General features: G+C 38.7%; 1 protein-coding gene across 1 annotated transcript; it reads left to right on the top strand.

Annotated features, from left to right (window-relative positions):
- Window positions 1–2988: 2988 nt before the first annotated feature.
- LOC109430360 (eukaryotic translation initiation factor 4E type 2) lies at window positions 2989–12831 on the top strand. The gene is made up of 4 exons (XM_019706422.3): window positions 2989–3147; window positions 3268–3424; window positions 3499–3621; window positions 12369–12831. The coding sequence occupies exons 1-4, from the start codon at window positions 3128–3130 to the stop codon at window positions 12690–12692; spliced, it is 624 nt and encodes a 207-aa protein (XP_019561967.1). The 5' UTR covers window positions 2989–3127; the 3' UTR covers window positions 12693–12831.
- Window positions 12832–19569: the final 6738 nt, after the last annotated feature.

A 19569-nucleotide genomic window follows, 5' to 3' on the forward strand; every position in this document is an offset into this window, starting at 1 on the left:
GTGCACGGCAAAACAGATTACCCAAAAATACGCAGAAAAGAATGCAAACACAGCGTAAATACACGAATAACCCAAACTACCTATTTTAGTTGAATTTCTAATGTTAACTATAGAGATAAGTGACATTTCATCACACGAACACTAGCTTGAATTTTTCCATACACAAAAATGCACGCCAATTCAAAGGCTATTCAGATTGCATATGAAAATATTACCCAACTGATTTGGGTAAAACGGCTAAATAATGATAAAACTAACAACCGGGGTAAGAGTGCACATATTTTCCCCCAAGTTTCACTACTACATCTACAAAAGAGACACGCATACATTTGAACGTGATTACCACTATGGGAAGATTCATTTATTATTGTCTATCCGGTTGGAATCAAGACCGACATTTAATCAAAAATTGCCATTTTCTTGGTCCACAAGTGTCGCAACTGTTTCGCATCTAGTGCGCTGTGTTGCTGACAACAACGGGAAGGATGCGCACTACTTTTGACATGAATAAAAAACGTCGCGAGTTGGGTCGCGTCGCGACTTGATAGTGCGAAGTCCGGTTTGGTGGCGGCCCGACAATACGTCCATCGTTTTTCGTGATTTCTATTTTCCTATACACGCAGAAAAATGACGCTTGTTTAAAACAATAAAACGCATGGTTGATTTTCAAACTGGGAATTTACTTATTCCAAAGTTATCTTTAATTGTTTTCATTTAGAGTTTATCGATAAAAACAACCGATTTCATCATTTCATCTAATGTCAAAAATTTCATTTGTTTCCAACAAAATAAAAACCATAAACATGGTCTGAAAGCACTCACACATCTATAAAATGCTTACCCCAACATCGCCACAACGAAGAAGGTGTAGCAAATCCATCACGCCAACTTCCAAGTGCAGCTTTGGCCGTGATGGATAACGCGCAGGTACTCACGGCAGCATCCACAAAAAGTTGATCGGTTTCGCCTTTTTTGTCTTTTTTTTAGTCGTTCTCCTCCCCATCCGCTTACCGACGCACTAAAAATAGATTTCCGAACTGCCGCAGCTGCTGCCGTCACCAACACAATAACATTTCGGGTTTGTTAGTGGCAAAAGTGCAGTCGTTTGAATCAATCCATTATTTCATGTTGAAAATACCATATCTCTGTTTGTTTAAACAAACTGTCAAAAATTTCGACAAATGAAAATATTTGTATTATCAAAAAAATAGTACAGTTCAGTTTAAACTAGAAATCAGTTTGTCGCTATAGTAAACTGAAAAATCGGTTGATTTGAACTAGAATTTAATTGTGTTTACAATTTATTTTTCTGCGTGTACCTAATACACGTACACTGAACGAAAACATCCTCCTTGTAACGAATGAATAATCATTCTCACTCATCTGAAATCAAGTAATCCCAATTTCGTATGGATTCATCCGCCGAATGACAAATCATCGCATGATCAGATGATTGCCGGTTGAAAACTGGGAGACAATCTCTTCGTTTATCGTGTACTCTATCATTCAGAAATAGGATGAAACAAAAAGCATAAAAGCATCATCTCAACACGGGATGACGTTTGCGTTGCGCGCACCCCTTTACGCATGTCATTCGGTTTCCGTCTGCAGTTCGCACTGCTTGTCGGCTGATGCATTACTCGCGTGTCAGATTGGTCTTCGGCTTGAATATTGGAGAAATTATTTCGAAACGATCAACGGCGGCCATGATTAGTTTACTGCGAATTAGTTAACAGCTCATTTTTCGTTTGATTCGTGCTTCACCTAGCGCAGTTTTATTATTTTCAACAAAAACCGGACCCGTAGGAGTGGATATAAAGGTAGGTAATAAAATGAAAATTGTGTTTAAAGTTATTGTGGAAATTCCAGAATTTGCAAATGTTTTTCAGCTTTTATGATGATGGAATCAGGGGCAACCGCTATGAAGGTGCGAGCAAGAACACGTGTCAGGATGAAACCTGAAGGTCCAGGTCCACAAACGGGGCTCTGCAATTCACATCGCTCACAATTCAATTAAATTTGGATTGCCGGGAAGTGACCATAATTATCACTATCACCTTTGGGGCTACGCAGCTCTTCACGACGTTGGCCAATGCTAATCAATTTGTTAAACAGAAGCTTGGCAAACCAATCTACAAACGACCTGAGAATAAGTTTAAACGGTTGCTCCTATTTTCATGCAGTGTGTTTAGACATGTTTAGGCATCTTATTATTTAATAAAGTGATACCAGTATTACCGAAAGAAAATTATTTTAATTAAATTTATTTTTAAATTGAATGAAAAGAACAAATCTAATTTCTAAAAATTACTGTACATCATCCACAAAGCAAATTTCATGGCATCCAGGTTGCGTCTTGTTGCCCTTCGACACTGATTAGATTAACATTCACTTTGCGACTAGCAGTTCCTACAAAAATCGAATGATGCGCTTACGACTGCTTGTCATCCAGTGCGAGCCAGACCGAATGATCGTCATCCGAAACCCGACTGACAATCGTCAAAGGGCGTGAGCATATTGGTTTTCAGTTGATTTTGAGAGGGTGTGCTGGTTCAGTGTACTGTCACACTTTCTTAGACCCCCCCTCCCCCCAAAATGTTGGACGTAATTTTTGAACGTTCCCTATATCCATTAGAATTGTTATCCATAAATTAGGTAGTATTCTTCTTCTCCCTCACCGCATGTTAAAATTTAAAAAAAGATGCATCAACCTGACTGTTTGTTTTGGGAAAATTAAATTTTTCGGCTTGGGAAAACTTGTGTCGCCCCCTCGATAAAGTGTCACTACTACCCATAAAAAAATGAGTGTTTTTTGACTAGATATAAAGTTTATTCATATTTGAGTAAACTGACCTTAGCGTGTTTCACTGTTTTCGCTAACCTTTCACGCGCGTCGTCTTGACCCGAATGACGTCTTGTGCTGTCATCGAATTAGTTTTGGCAGCCGAAGGCAAGCGAACATCAGAAGGAAATTTTACGATTCAGCTAAATTCAACCAGCTTTTACAACAACATTCTGCCCTAAAAACTTCATTGATCGTTAGAATCTGTGATAAAAGTTGAAAACTCGTTTTTCTGGTGCAGCAAAGCAACAGCAACCCAGCTCAAGTCCCAACATACCAGACAAAATGACCAACAAGTACGACGCGTAAGTTCTATCGCCATTTATGTGGTTCCCTTTCTTTCGTTGTTTTAGGTTATATTTCGTGACGGAATCTGGGATAGGAAGTTCCTAAATTTCACTCATAATACTGCCCTTCCATTGCAGGCTGAAGCCCTACGGTAGCGACAGTGACGATAGCGGCGACGAAGGTACGGACTTTGACGTCGACAAGTTGGAACCCCTCGAGGTTGGGCCGGGCGAACACAAGCTACAGTACACGTACTGCCTTTGGTTCGCGAAGAAAGGGTCTCACAGAGCTGCGGTAAGGATTATTGCCGAAATTTATTTCTCGGGCAAGTGCGATGAAATTAAGCTTCCTGTTTGCTTTTTTTTTAGGAATACGGCAAATCGCTACACTTTGTTGGCCGATGTGCCAGTGTGGAGCAGTGGTGGACCTTGTATTGCCATTTAGTTAAGCCTACCGTATTGAAATCCTTCCGAAAGTTACACCTATTCAAGGTAAGTCTGTGCAGGAAAGATAGAGCTAGGTCTCTAGTGATTTCTTCCACCAAAATTCATGATAGATCTCCAGCCAACTTTAGTTGGTTTGCTGTAAGCCTGTATCCCACAAAACATTTGTAAGATTAATTTTGGGAGGAAGTTAGGTGTTACTTGAAATTCTTGTAGGATATAATTCGGTTGATTTCTACAACGAATCCGTTGGTAGTTGAACAGGAGATAGTAAGGGAGCGTCGATCAATAATGCAGCATTTTAGGGGAGGAGGAGTATCTGATTGGTTGCTACGAACTATGTATTAAGTATTGAAAAATACAGTACTGGCCAGAATGGATCATTGAAGCCGACTTTTCCGCTACTCACCGCGTCAAAACAAAAGCGCCACCGTATATGGACGGTAACACAGTGACAGCAGTCGAGTTACGTCAAACACACAAGGCTACGGTGGCGCTATCTGTTCATTTCATAGCGGCCGTTTTAGTTATTTTAGTGATCCATTGTAGGTGATGCTGATAATACGATGCTTAGATCGATAAAGCTTTCTTCGGGTTGACTGGACTTATATGCAATAGTTCAACTATTTGTGTTTATTGATCACACGTAATAGAATTGCATTGATTCTAACTTGAAATAACATTTAACGAAGGACGACGAATTATAGGCACTTAACCGCCCTTCCTGAAAAAGTTCGACGTGTTATCTCAGACGTTAGTAAAAACATCACCAGGATCCGGGGGGAGCGACACTAGTTTTGCCAAGCCGAAAAACCCAAAAAAAAAATCGAAAAAACCCGGTAAACCCCACAAAACTTTTGCGGGTTTTAGCGACTTTTTTGGGCTTTTTTCAGCTTTCTTGAAATTTTTTGGCTTGGCAAAACTAGTGTCGCTCCCCCTGCCAGGATCTTGCAATATTCTATTTATCAGCAGTGTTAGTTTAGTTTAGAATCGAGATTACCATAGTTTTTGAGTTTGATTTTGAGTGTATTATATCAAACTTTAATGTCTATGATAACTATTTTTAGATTCTTGTGATTTCGAGTTTATACATATGCAATCTATAAAAACAATGTCCTCCAACGTTTCCAAATGGCTTCAAGTCTAGGGTAGTGGGCAACCCATACAAAATTGGAACTCCTATGCATTGAAATTGATTAGATTGACCCCACTTACTTACATAGTACAGTTACTCACAAAAGTGGTGTCCTATACGAGACAACAAACAAATTAAAAACACCTTGAAGAGCGCTGTAAACATGCCTCTTGGAGCAAAACACAATGTTACCACGTTATATTTAGTAATTTTCTCCTTAGTAAATAACTTCAATTTACTGGAATTTGAGGTGTCTGTTAGACGGAGAGTAGACTAACGCAATATGTATGCGTTTCAGCATCCAAACCCGAGTGCAAGGAGGTGGGGGTAGTAACAGGGTGTGGAAATGTATTTTTCATAAGGCATTGTTCTCCCGATTTCATATGAAACTATGCTAAACCTATGCGTATACGGTGCCGCTAAACCGTATATCAAAACTATCAATTCTCTAGTTCATTCTAATAAGAATTCCGTATATATGGTGATTAAAGATATTTTCAGCAAGACAATTAACGTTAATCAGACGTTAACGTCTGATGGCACAAGGTGAATTATTAATAATTTCAAGATTTTAACTCATTTTTCTTTATTGTTGATTGTTTAAAGTAAGAAATGTTGTATTATTTATTCTGTAGTCAGTAAGCACTTATACTAAACTAATTTCGTTGAGTTAGCTTACTTATTCCAGCTGTGAGAATGTCGTTTACTTTTCCTTGGTCGTTTATTTTAAACACACAGTGTGTTCACAGTTATAATTGAATTGACACCTAATTTTATTAGTGAGAAAATACCGCTTGTTTTGATGGGATTCGAACCCACGACTCTACATCGTTAGGCAGGCGTTTTAACCAATTGAGCCACAGAACAAATTACTCAGAGGAATATAGACTGTTTCAGAAATTATAAATACACTTTGTTTATTGATAAAATGAATTATTCTAATGATTTCTGTCAACTTCTTTCAGAATACAGCAGATTGTGATCCACATTTTTGTATTTCCTTTCAGTTATCAAGATATTTTGAAGAGTTCTCTAACAATTTATTTCATTCTCCAAATTTGCATTTGCACAAAGGTGTTTTTTGAAGATGTCAACATTATTTATCACTAAATACCAAATTTTATCTAACTTTTTCTCATATTCGCTTTGTTAACAAGTTGCCCGAAAATTGCCTTCATCAATATCTGGGAAAAATCCATAAAGGCATTTGAAACAAAAATGTTTGCATTGAGAAGGCCCGTAATGATGGTTCTTGATCAAATATTCCAGTGAAAATTACTTTAACCAATCGAGAAATATCTTTTCTTGTCGGAAGAGTAACTTTCATTGTGTTCGGAAATTTGATACTTTATTTGTGGAATTTTTTTTCGTTTCTTTTTTCTGGCGATCAAAATGTGATATTGGTTTGATTGAGATAAGAGGTAAAAGTACTGAAAATAATATCACAAATTTGTTCCTAAACCATCTGACTCATAGCAAAATTTGATATTTTAAGATCAATCAAGCAGCTCACTGCTAAGATATGAGCTAAATGTGCTTGATGACGATGTTCCAGGAGTAAATTTGAGATATTGTTCTCAGTACTTCTTATCTCAAACAAACCAATGCCACCGTTTGATCTCCGTATCAAAATATGTTATTATTTTTCCTCTACTCGGGAAGTGAAATAACATCCCAATGGCATATTTTGCAATCATAGCTTATTTTTAATATTTCTTGCTTGTTGATTTTTTTCGGTGGATCTCACCGAAAAAAATCAACAAACAAGAAATATAAAACTCAACGGTGACCGAAACCCCATAAAGTACATAGCTTGTTTTGTTATTTATGATATATTTTGGATTTATCTTATATTAAATATTTAAAAAAAAAGCAAATTATTATAACATCAAACCAAGCACAAAACTTTTCTGAATTTACAATACCTTTTTACCCTTCTTACACCCATAAGAAGGGTATAAATATCGCTCGAAAAACCGACTTTCGATCCGAGGCCCGGAGGGCCGAGTCTCATATACTAATGAACTCAGTTCGACGAACTGAGCAAATGTCTGTATGTGTGTGTGTGTGTGTGTGTGTGTGTGTGTGTGTGTGTGTGTGTGTGTGTGTGTGTGTGTGTGTATGTGTGTATGTGTGTGTGTATGTGCGTTACAAAAAAAAGTCACGCACGTTTCTCAGCCGTCTGTCAACCAATTTGAGTTCTCTTGGAAGCAAATGAAAGCTACTACATCCTAGTAGAACGCTATTGAATTTTTTTTCAATTGGACGTTTGGTTACCGAGATATCTCTCGAAGAGTACTTATGAGTCACACATCTAAACTTTTCAAGATTTTTGACCAAGTGTATCATAATAAATATTTCGGCCGTTCGTCAATCGATTTGGGTTCTCTTAGCACCAAATGAAAGCTACAACATCCTAGTAGATCGCCCAGAAATTTTATTTCGATTGGACATTTGGTTACAGAGATATCTTCCGAAGAGTACTTAGGAGTTATACAATTAAACTTTTTGAGATTTTTAACAAAATGTATCATATTAAATATCTCAGCCGTCTGTCAACCGATTTGGGTTCTCTTGGCACCAAATGAAAGCCACAACATCCTAGTAGATTGCCCAGAAATTTAATTTCGATTGGACATTTGATTATCGAGATATCTTTCAAAGAATACTTAGGATTTATACTACTAAACTTTTCGAGATTTTTGCCCAAGTGCATCATAATAAATATCTCAGCCGTCTGTCAACCGATTTCGGTTCTCCTGGCACCAAATGAAAGCTACAATATCCTAGTAGAACCCTATACAATTTTATTAGGATTGGACATTTGGTTACTGAGATATCTTTCAACGAGTACTTGAGAGTAATACAGGTTAACTTTTTGAGAGATTTTTGAGAAAGTGTATCATAATAAATATCTCAGCCATCTGTCAACCTATTTGGGTTCTCTAAGCACCAAATGAAAGCTACAATATCCTTGTAAAAGGTTCTGAAATTTTATTTCGATTGGACATTTGGTTACTGAGATATCTTTCGAAGAGTATTTTAATAAATTCCTTTTTTTTATTATTATATTCGCTTGTTATCTTGCATTAGATTTTGACAATTCTAAGGTAAATTATTTTTCAATAAATAATGCTGATCTCATATAAAGTGTATCGGAGGCGAATGACTTTTTGTTAAAACCTCTTTAATAAATAAATAAATAATAATAAGAATAATATAAAGTGTATACTAGCAGGTTATTATTTTCAATAAAATTATAATTAACAAATTACAAATTAACAGGAATTCTTTGAAAACTAACAATATGTTAAATGAAAGCTTTGAATTTATATATTGTGGGTAAGTGCAAGAACCGGACAGCCAAAATAACTAGCTAATGCCAAAACTGATTTACATAGTAGATATATCATTTTTGTCCTTTTTGCACCATAACTATGAATACCAAGTACTTCGGAGCTAATTTTTTCGACTGGTTAAGAGATATTAGACAAAGTGTATCTCGCTGATTTTCTTATCCATTTGTTGAATATGGAAGCTATTATTTTTAAACATTCCATACAAGATTCTAGGAGGTGTCTGGCATTTCTGGTAGTTAAGGTGAATATATGACGAAGCCACACCTAAAATTTTGAAGAGCACAAATCTGAAGAACCGAATGTCGGTTTGCGGTGAAAAGTTGATCGATTGGTTACCCGCTGGTGGTGACCAATCGATCAACTTTTCAGCGCAAACCGACATTCGGTTCTTCAGATTTGTGCTCTTGAAAATTCTAGGTGTGGCTTCGTCATATATTCACCTTAAGTCCATGGTTTGATGCTATTTTGGTCAATCAATCAAAATAAATTTGTTAAATACGAATAATACAACATTATTTTTAATAAGTGTAAGAAGGGTTCTGTACACCATAGGTGGATTAAATCGGGTTTTTTTTTCAATTATAAGTACAAAATTTACAATTAAGTGAATCCCCCCGATGATCTTTTTTTTTAAATATTTAACTTTTTGTGTACTTTGTTTGTCTTCAATAACTCGATAATAACTTGTTCAGTTAAAAAAGACACGGACACGTTCAATGTTTCCAGTGAGCTATTCGCTCTTTGAAGGAAGCACGACACTAGATAACGGACTAGCATGTAACGCCCAGTGGCACAACCGAAAACTTTGCCTGACAGCTGCGGCGGGAATCGAACCCGCGCTCCTCAGCACGATGCGACTAAGTGCTTGGTGACACTAGCTGCACGGCCACGAATCTACATAAGTTATTCTCCATTTCCGAATATTTTGTCCTTGGTTTGTTCTTATAAGGATAAGTTATTATTGAGTTGTTTTCCGGTACAAAGTCATTTTTGTTCTTTTAGCTCTTATTCCCAACAAACCAATAACAAATTTGCTATTCAGTTATTCATTTTAAGTGGCAAAATTTGATCTTCGTTAGTTAATTTCTTCTACTCGGGATATAGCTCCCAATTTTCGCCTTCAACTTTATATTGATTTCATATTATCTTCCTGGAACGGTTTTGGAGGAGAAGAACGCAGCGAGGGCGGTAATGCTGCAGCATGGGACTCGACAGAACGTGGAACGTTATAAACAGAAGTGGAAACAGCAGACCCGCCTCGTTCGGGAGAAAAAGTTACAACACTTCTTTCCGGAATTCTTGCTTCCTTGGAAATCTTCCAGGTTCCAGAATACCTAAATTCCGACCGATTTTTGTTGGAGTTTTTCACGAGGGGCCTACAGTATTGCTTCCTTAGGTTTTCCCGGAATTGCTTTCAGAGTCCCTCGTGAGATAATCTCCTGCATCTTGCTCAGACATTTTCAAACGATCATTTTCAAGAAGTATCCCGAGATCTCCACAAGAATATCTTTCAGGATATAACTGACTTTGTCGCGGAATTTCTCCTACTTAGAGTTTCTCTCAAAAAACCCTTTGAAGATTCTCCACGATTCCATCTGCTGTTACTTTTGGGTCTTCTCAGCACATGTTCTTGGGATTTCTCCCAGAGCTGCTTCAATATTTATTCGTGGGATTTCTACTAGAGCTCCTTTAAGGGTTTTTCGACGGAGTGTTACGAATTTTCTGCGGGAACTCCTCTCGGGATTGCATCTTCTGTAGAAATTTCCGTGAGTTTTTATTTTCGAAAGTTTCTTCTCTCGAAATTTCTCCCGGGAATTCTTTCAGCAGATTTCTTCAAGTGTTGATCCTGGGCAGAGCCGTAGCGTGGTCCCATGGCGCCCTTGGCAAGCATCCAGGTTGACGCCCCGCGATATTGTTAATTTGCTAAGTTTGTAGTTATTCATTTTTTCAAAGTTACTTTAAAAGTGGCACTTAGTGTTTCTAAGAAACAAATTCCCCTCGATTTTTTTTTTTTGTTTTCTTAGAATGTTTTCCATTCGTTTGTTTTTTTAGGAATTTCAATGGGAGAAACCTAACAATTTTGCGAAGTTGATTTCTTTTATACGAGTATAAGTACGATCATTTTCTTCAGCAAATCTAACAGTATTTTTTGAATTTTTGTTTCCGGATTTTTCAAGTGAATTTTGTTCGCAAAAATTGAGTTTTAGGGGTTTTCAGGAATCCTGAATTTTATGATGAATTTTATAAATTTTCGGCGATTAGTTTAATAGGCTCCACCAACATTTTCCAATAACTTCACCAAAGATGTGTTCTTAAGTTTTTTCAAAACATTTCTCAAAAGATCTGTAAGAAAATGTTCAGTAGACAAACCATGGACATGGTTGAATAACTAAAAGAATCTCTACATCAGTTTTTGTTGAAATCTCTAGAAGAATTCCCGCTGGAATTACGAGAATAAATTATGGTAGTATCTCTGGAGGAATTCCTGCAGAAATTTCCGGAGGAATACTTGATGAAAATCCGGGAGAAAATTCAACAAGAATTTCATATGGAATTCATGGACTAACTCTTGAAGGAATTGCAGGAGCTGTTCCTGAAGAAATACTTGATGGAATGTTACAATTTGTAGAGAATCACTTTTGGAAGAATTTCTGAAAGAAAACTTGGAAAGAATCCCTGAAAAGGTTTCTTGAGGACTCTTTGGGGAATTTAAAAAAAAAATCCCTAGAAGTTTTTATGAAGAAATCCCAGGAAGAAGTTCTTAAAGAATCCACGAAGGGCTTTCAAAATAAACCTGAAGAAAATTTTTGAAGGAATCAATGGTAGATTTTCCAACGAAATACCTGGAGAAATTCCTGAATGGATTCCAAATTTATGATTTTCTGGAGTAGTTAATAAGGAAATTCATGGGAGGTTTTCTACCGGAATTCTACCTGGAATATGTGGAGCAATCCCTAGTGAGCATGGAATAATTTCGGAAGTTATCAATGGAAGTTTTTCTGATCGATGTCATAGATTTTTTACAAAGGAATCTATAAATGACTTTCTGAAGGACACTTTCGTTGAATTTCTAAAGAATTCCATAGAAGACTGGGAGAATTTTCATAAAGAATTCTTGGGATTTCTAACGGAACCTATGCAGTATCCACAAGGAATCCATGGAGGAATTACTGACAAAAACTATTGAAAGGTTTCTGGGCACCTAATCTTTAAAGATATTTTTGCAGGAATCACTATACGAATTCCAAAGAAAATTTTGGGACTCTGAAGAAATTATGGAAGATTATTCAATGAAATCCTTGAAAAAATATCTGGAAGAACCCTTTGACTCATTTCTGAATAAACTTCTAGATAACTTCCTGAAGCCTCCCTGGAGGAATTTTTAAAGGAATTTAGAAACTTCTTCGAGATATTTCAAGAAAAATCTTCAGAAGAATTTATGATTTGAAATTTGTTTTAAAGATTCCCTGAAAGAGTTTCTGAAAGAATTTTTAGATAAATTTCCGATATATTTCTTGAAAGATTTACTGAGGAAAAAAGTTCAAACAAATACCTGGTGGCATTTATGAAGGAATTCCTAGAATATTGAATTTGTTTTGGGGAGATGAAAATTATAAAAAAAAATGCTCACTGGTAGTATTTTGGGAAAAAAAAATCTTGAAAGATTTCTGATAGATTTGCTAGTTTAAAAGTTTAAGCCCAAAGAAACATTTACTGGAAATAAAAATTGGATGAAGCATTAGGAATTTTCAGGAAGAAACATCACCAGACTTTCGAAAGGTTATTGATTTTGCTTTACTCATTAAAATCTAAAATAGCTTCTCAAAACAAAAACGATTCTTCAAATCGTCAAAAAAAAAAAAAATTAAGAATACGGAAGAACGTAAAACAAATGATCAATCTTGGATACTGTAAATAATCTAATTGATAGCATTCAAGAAAACAACAGCATTATCCAGTTTCCTTCTAGCCTTAGGCCTTTCCGGCGCCCCTCTGAAGCTGGCGCCCTTGGCGGGGGCCAACCTGGCCAACAGCACGCTACGGCTCTGATCCTGGGATGTATCTCAGAGTTTTTACTGAATTTAGCATTTAATGAACTTTAACCGGCATTATTCGATACCCCGGAGTTATTGTTTTGTTTGCTTAGTATTATTTGCTTAATTTTTTTTTTCGCTTATAGTTTACGTAGTTAATGGACAGGCCCTTATCGGGAACGGGGGAAGCTCCGCGGTGCAAATGTACTAATTCGTAATAGAGTTGAAAAACTTACATCACATTCTTTTTCTCGTCTGCATTTACAGAGTGGCATAAAACCCATGTGGGAAGACCCAGGCAATGTGCGCGGCGGCAAATGGGTCATCCGGTTGAGAAAAAATAAAGTAGACCGCGCGTGGGAAAATGTTTGCATGGCAATGCTCGGAGAGCAGTTCTTGGTCGGTCCAGAAATATGTGGCGTGGTACTTTCGACGCAGTTCCCGGAGGATTTGCTGTCCATCTGGAACCGAACCGCCACAGACACAACCAGTACCAATCGAATCCGGGACACGTTACGGAGAATTCTGAACCTATCCCCTTCGACGCACATGGAGTATAAACCGCACTGCGATAGTCTCAAGTACCTTTGAAACTGTTTCGCCATCGTTTGGCGTATCGTTATTCTGCCGGGTTTTCCTCTTTTTCTGTAACTCTCAGGATGGATGGTCATCCTCAAAAGAAATAAAAAAAAATAATATGATAGCTGAATCTAAACGATTAGTAAGCGAATTTTTGCATTTTGTTTGTTTTTTTTTTCTTCAAATGAGCAAATCATCACTATGTGAAACAATTAGAACAGTTAATTAAGCATCAAACTAATATTGGTATTTCACGTTTACTATTCAGTGAATATTTGCTCATTTGACCATCTGATTTTGTGAGTATCACATTCCTTGTTGTTGTTAATCGCACTCAACCCTAATCGTGCATTGGGGTCATTATGACCCCTAAACTTGCACTAGGTCAACGAGGTGAGCGCAAGCTAATGCACGAAGAAGGTTAAAAGGCAGCATTCGGCATTCCAGCTGTCAGAATGTCGTTTACTTTTCCTTGGTCGTTTATTTTAAACACACAGTGTGTACATAGTTCAATTGACACCTAATTTTATTAGTGAGAAAATACCGCTTGTTTTGATGGGATTCGATCCCACGACTCACCCACACCCTCACCGACAATTGACCCACAGAACAAATTACATTTCTGCTCAATAAAACGTCAAACCGAATTCGAAACACCATTTTCGGATACGTTTTTCACAACTTTATCTCGCTTTCGGCTTAAATCGGCTTAAATGTTAATCTCCCACACGCTAGCGGGAACCCACGACTCCGTATTCGCTAGACCGGCGCTAAGCCTTAAAACAAGTAATGATTCTGCGGAATAGAAAGCCAAACTGACTCCGAAGCCGCACCGTGAACACTCCTATTTCATTAACTCATTTCTCTTTCGGTTTAGATGCCAATCCACAACACACTTCCGTTTGTGCCTACTAACTACAAGTGAGAGCGAATTATTTTTATGAAGCCGAGCGTCTCTGTTGGAGTAAATCGGTAACGCAGTATGCTGATGACCTCCTTGGAAACCAAAGGTTTCCTTAGCAACCTAAGTTTTCTTTAATAAACAACGCTGTTAGTTTTTCATTCCTGTTCAAGCTCTCCATCAAGCTAGTTGTACAATTGTATAATAAATAGTCTCTACCGTTAAACTTTGCTGTTCCGGTTCTTTTCTAACCATCAAGAGTCTCGCACTCCGCATACCAAGCCACCAGGCATACAAACTGTTAGTGCGAGACTAAGTCTCGGCTGATGCGGTCCAGGAAACTGGAGCTGGCTCACCACAAGACAGAGGTGACGGTTGTTAACAACCTGAAGTCGGAGCAGCAGACGGAGATCAGTGTAGGAGACTGTACTATCCTGGCAAAGCGCTCCGTCAAACACTTGGGCGTGATGATCGACGATAAGCTTACCTTCGGTAGCCACGTCGATTATGCCTGTAAAAGAGCCTCCACAGCTATTGCGGCACTGTCCCGGATGATGTCCAATAGCTCTGCGGTGTACGCCAGTAAGCGCAAGCTTCTGGCTAGTGTTGCTACATCCATACTTAGGTATGGCGGCCCGGCGTGGGGCACCGCGCTAAGTACTAAATGCTACCGACGGAAGCTGGAAAGTACTTACAGGCTTATGTGCCTGAGGGTTGCGAGCGCGTACCGTACCGTGTCACACGACGCTCTCTGCGTCATTACTGGTATGGTGCCTATCAGCATTCTTATCAGTGAGGACATGGAGTGCTTCGAAATGCGCGGCACAAGAGGCATACGCAGGACTGTCAGGATGGCCTCTATGGTCAAATGGCAGCGCGCGTGGGACAGTTCCACCAAAGGAAGGTGGACCTATAGGTTGATACCGAGGGTAGATAGTTGGATTAATAGGCGCCATGGGGAAGTCACATTCCACCTGACACAGGTCCTTACAGGTCATGGTTGCTTCCGACAGTATCTACACCGTTTCGGGCATGCGGATTCTCCCGAATGCCCAGTGTGCAATGGTTTAGAGGAAACGGCGGAACACGTTTTGTTCGTGTGCCCGCGTTTTCGCACAATGCGTGACCGCATGCTTGCCACATGCGGGGAGGACACAACTCCGGACAACTTGGTCCAGAGGATGTGTAGGGATGAGTTTGGCTGGAATGCCGTTTCAACGGCTATTACCCACATCGTCTGGGAGCTACAGAGGAGGTGGCGCGTGGACTCGGAGAATGGCTAGTCCAGATGCAGTACAAGAGGTGGTCCAGGGTTCGGAGTCGGCTTCGTAGGTCATACCGGTGCCCTGCGGTCGAGATCGACCCTTACAACGATTAAGTGGCCGCGGGAGGAAGTCTCGGTAGTGGTGCTGTCGTGGCGTCGGTCTACTGGGTTGGATCCGAGCCCGCGGTTGGAAAGGGGTCCCCGGCAAGGGTCGGGGTAGGTGAGATCCTGCTGTCTGCAACCTACGGGTGCATCTGATAGGGCCTGAAGGGTAGTGATACCCTTCCTTACGGGCAGGTCAGATCGGGTTGCACGTGGGCATCAGTTCTTGATGTCCGCTCAGCAGTAGGGCGCGGGCGGGGTTGACCCTGTCCGCCTTCCGAGGACAAAGGGAGTGGCGAGGACCACTCGGGAAACTGGCTAAGCGCCAGCATGCTACCGTGATGGACTCTATGATGATGAATAACCTGGGCTTGTTAGGGGAATATCTGTAAATAAAAGAAAATCGGGTTAAGTACGGTTCCTTTGAATTCCACTAAGAATTTGCATCCTTTGACAGATACGTATTTCGACCTCAACTGTAAGGTCGTCTTCAGTGTCTTGTACTTGACTCGATGGACTCTCCAAAGCGAGTCATCGATGTTCGTTGCTGCAGGCTACGCAGCTAACCTTGTGGGTGCGATGTGCACTAGCCCCTCTCTGAAGCAATACCTTCTTGGTGGTTCCGGAGAGACGTAGGGTTTGGCGACCATAGGAATGGTTTAGTGGGTACGAGGAGAGAGTAGTCCTGGATTTTACTTTTGTTGTAGAAGACGGCCTGTCAGACCTACACTACCCTAACCTTCTGTTAGGGTGTCTGTTGAGCAGATTATCCCCCTATGGTTTAGAAGGAAAAAAAAAAAGACTAAGTCTCGGCTTCATAAAAATGATTCGCTCTCACTTGTAGTTAGTGGGCACAAACGGGAGTGTGTTGTGGATTGGCATCTAAGCCGAAAGAGAGATGAGTTTGTGAAATAGGAGTGTTCACGGTGCGGATTCGGAGTCAATTTGGCCTTCTATTCCGCAGAATCATTACTTGTTCTGAGGCTTAGCGCCGGTCTAGCGAATACGGAGTCGTGGGTTCGAATCCCACCAGAACGCGTTTTTTTTCGCAAATTTCATCTCTCAATTTGTCAATTAGCAACATTTTGTGCCTTCTAATTTCAAGTTTTTCCAGTATGTTTCAGACATACCAGCAAATAAAATGCCAGTAAAATGGGCAATGTGTCATTGAATGGCTAAAAATATGTATTAAACCCTTAACCCTAGTAGGATGTTGGGGTCAATACGACCCAGACAGGCTCGCTGAACGTGCACTATGTCATCGTGGTGCGCCTAGCTTAACATCTTAGGAGGGTTGAGGACGCGCACCGTTGTAAAAAGTACAACACTTCCATAAAACCTTGCTCGTCGTTTACAGCCCGAGCGCGGTGCATTTTTGGCATCAAATAGGCACGCGTCCTGAAAGGTTGAGATGACTGATCGGTATTATTTTTTGTCAAAAATATGCACACCTTATGTTTCGGTAATTTTTTCACGAAAATAGAATAGCTGAATACAGCAATAATGTATTGTTTAACTTGTGCACTCGTTTATGACAGTTGGTGTACTGAGCCTCAGTAAAATCGATTGCCGAAATAGTTCTGCTGTTCTATTTTCGTCAAACAAGTACCGAACAGGTAATTCAGGATTGAGTGTGTGATGCCAAAATCAGTAATAAATTGACTAAACTGGAAGTTTCTAAGAACCCTTCCCGAAATATATAAGCTCTTAATTTTTTGAGCAGCTTTGTCGAATACAGTATATGTACTTCTAAATGGTCAAGAACGCGACATATACGGGACTCCTACGAAAGGAAGAATCACAAAAGGCCGAAGGGAACGAAAGGCCGAAGGTAACGAAAGGCTGAAGGTAACGAGAGGTCGAATGTAACGAAAGGCCGAATTACAATACTAGTAATTATATTACTTAACCCTTTCTTTCCCATTACTTTAATCAATTATATCTACAGGGGATAGACAAAATGATCGGGACAGGCAAAATTTTCACTTTTCCAAAAATGTTAAACTAGCTGTAACTTTTCGAAAAGTGCATCAAATATTCTCAAATTTTCACTGTAAGTTTTTCAACTAGTTGTGCATCAGTGGACAAAATTTGGAAAAGATCGGGCTATTCTACACGAAATTAAAAATATTCTAGAAATAGGTATAATTTTCCGATAGCCAACTTTGAGCTGTTATATCTCCGGATTCAATGAACCGAATGTAATGAAATTTTGACCATTTAAGACTTATATAATGAGCTCTGAAAAACGTTTGACACAACTTTAAATTATTAACAAGAGAAAAAGTTATAGCGATTTTATTTATTAATTGATTTTTTAGTAAAATGGCCTATTTTTAATATTCATCCCAATACTTTTTATATTAATTGAAGGCTATGTTGTTACTTTTCTTCAAAACATATTTATATAAAAGACAATTAGAGGGAATTTAAATAAACTATAATTAACATCTTGAATTTTGAAACGATGTTAAAGTTTTAGGAAAATTGGTGTTTTATTAGGAAAATAAACTAATCGTAATAACTTTCTTCCGTATAAAGAATTTTAAGTTGTGACAAAAGTTTTTCAAAGTTCATTATATAAGTCTTAAATAGTCAAAATTTCATTGCATTCGGTTCATTGAATCCGGAGATATAACAGCTCAAAGTTGGCTATCGGTTAATTATGCCTTTTTTTAAGAATCTTTATAACTTAGTGCAGAATAGCCTGATCTTTTCCAAATGTTGTCCACTGATACACAACTAGTTGATCAATTTACGGTGAAAATTTGAAAATATTTGATGCACGTTTCGAAAAGTTACAGCGAGTTGAACATTTTTTGAAAAGTGAAAATTTTGCCTGTCCCGATCATTTTGTCTATCCCCTGTATAACAAGAAAAAATAATTTAAGCAAAGAAGTTGGAAATGTTGTTCACAAATTTGAATTGTATAGTGATAATTATACAGAACATGGCATAAAATGCTTATATTTGCAGCACATTCATGATAGAGCCGAACAACTACGTTTGCCATATTTCGGGGAAACGCTTGCTTTCCACACTCGCTATCGCTCGTCGGACTTAAAAAAGGTAACAACTTCTGTTCGCATTATACTTGGGCCTTCAGTACACGCTTTGCCAAGTGTGCAAACTTTTCCGCACGCATCAACCAACATCAAAGCAAACACTTGACATTCCCGATGTTTTGTCAATGTTGCGACCGCTGTTGGCCTGCTGGGTTATGCGTGCGGAAAAATTTGCACACTTGGCAAAGCGTGTACTGAAGGCTTTAGCCTACTATTGGAACTGCTGTTTTCCTTGCATTTGAATTGATACAATTACGGTGCATCGGATATCGCGTACTTCGGTGACCTTCTGCCGCCTCAGTTGCTCTATCCTCAATGCGGCTACGCATGTTCACGTTTATGTGCATGAAGTGTAGAATTAGCATTAGTTAAAATACACAAAAATAAAAACCTCAATAAAATTATGTGCATTATCTGCATACGTTAGAGTGGGATTACTAACAAAACAACTCTTCAATTTGATGTTATGAAATACTTAAACAACCCTTATATGCATTGTTTTAATTGATAGAGCCTATTGTTACATTCGGCCAGATTCGGCCTTTCGTTACATTCGGCCTTTCGTGATTCGGCCTTTTGTGGCAGTTACACTGGTTTCGGCCTTTCGTGGTTCGGCCTTTTGTGATTCGGCCTTTCGTGGTTCAGCATTTCGTGATTCGGCCTTTTGTGTTAACCCCACATATACGACATTTAGATTAAACTGGAAGATTCTAAGAACACTAGCGTCACGCTGCGGAACGTAGTGAGTGAATCTCGAACTAAATTGTTTTCTAGTGAAAGAGATTAGTTTTCTGGTCCAATGCATTAGGTGCCTGAACCAGTTATCACACTACCTAAGCAAAACTATTTCTACAAAAATAAGAAGAAGACCGACGAATGGCATCGATATGTCTAATGATAGATTAGTTTACATACTTTACAGGAAAAATATAGAAACCGAGTTAGTATTTAGTATTAGACATAACTGGTACACTATGGCGAAATAAAGTGCAAGGAAGACGAAAAGTTGAGGTAAATAAGATATTTCTATCATAATTTGCGCAAATTGTGAAGTTTGAATGATTGCAAACATCTTTTGTGATCGTGATCTGTTGTTCACGATATTTTTCTTCTTGATTTGCATCATTAAAGATTGAAAATTAACTATGACGAATATGAGGTACTATAGCCATTAGGGTGGCCCACACTTATATGAAAAACAAAAAAATCGAAAAATGCCAAGTTTTACCTCCTAAATCAGTTGTTTTGGACTTCCAGACATTCAAAATTTGAGCAAAATCGGTTGAGCCTAAGGGGTGCTCAAAACGCTTGAAGTTTGTATGGGAAAAGTTGTCCAAATGTATGCAAAAATTTAAAGTTTTCGAATTCTGCCGCTAGGTGGCGCTGTAAGCGTTCAATAAATAAACCCTTTTGTATTATTGTATAAACCCTTTTGTCACAGACAAACAGACGTCTCACTTTACTCACTTCCCATAGTTTCCCTTTTTAACGGTTTATTCAAATATTCCGCAGTTCGCAAATCGCTCACTCATGGCGCTCGTATCGTTTTTGCTCCTG

The sequence above is a fragment of the Aedes albopictus genome, chromosome 1 (genome assembly GCF_035046485.1).
Source record: "Aedes albopictus strain Foshan chromosome 1, AalbF5, whole genome shotgun sequence".
In the NCBI taxonomy this organism is placed as follows: domain Eukaryota; kingdom Metazoa; phylum Arthropoda; class Insecta; order Diptera; family Culicidae; genus Aedes; species Aedes albopictus.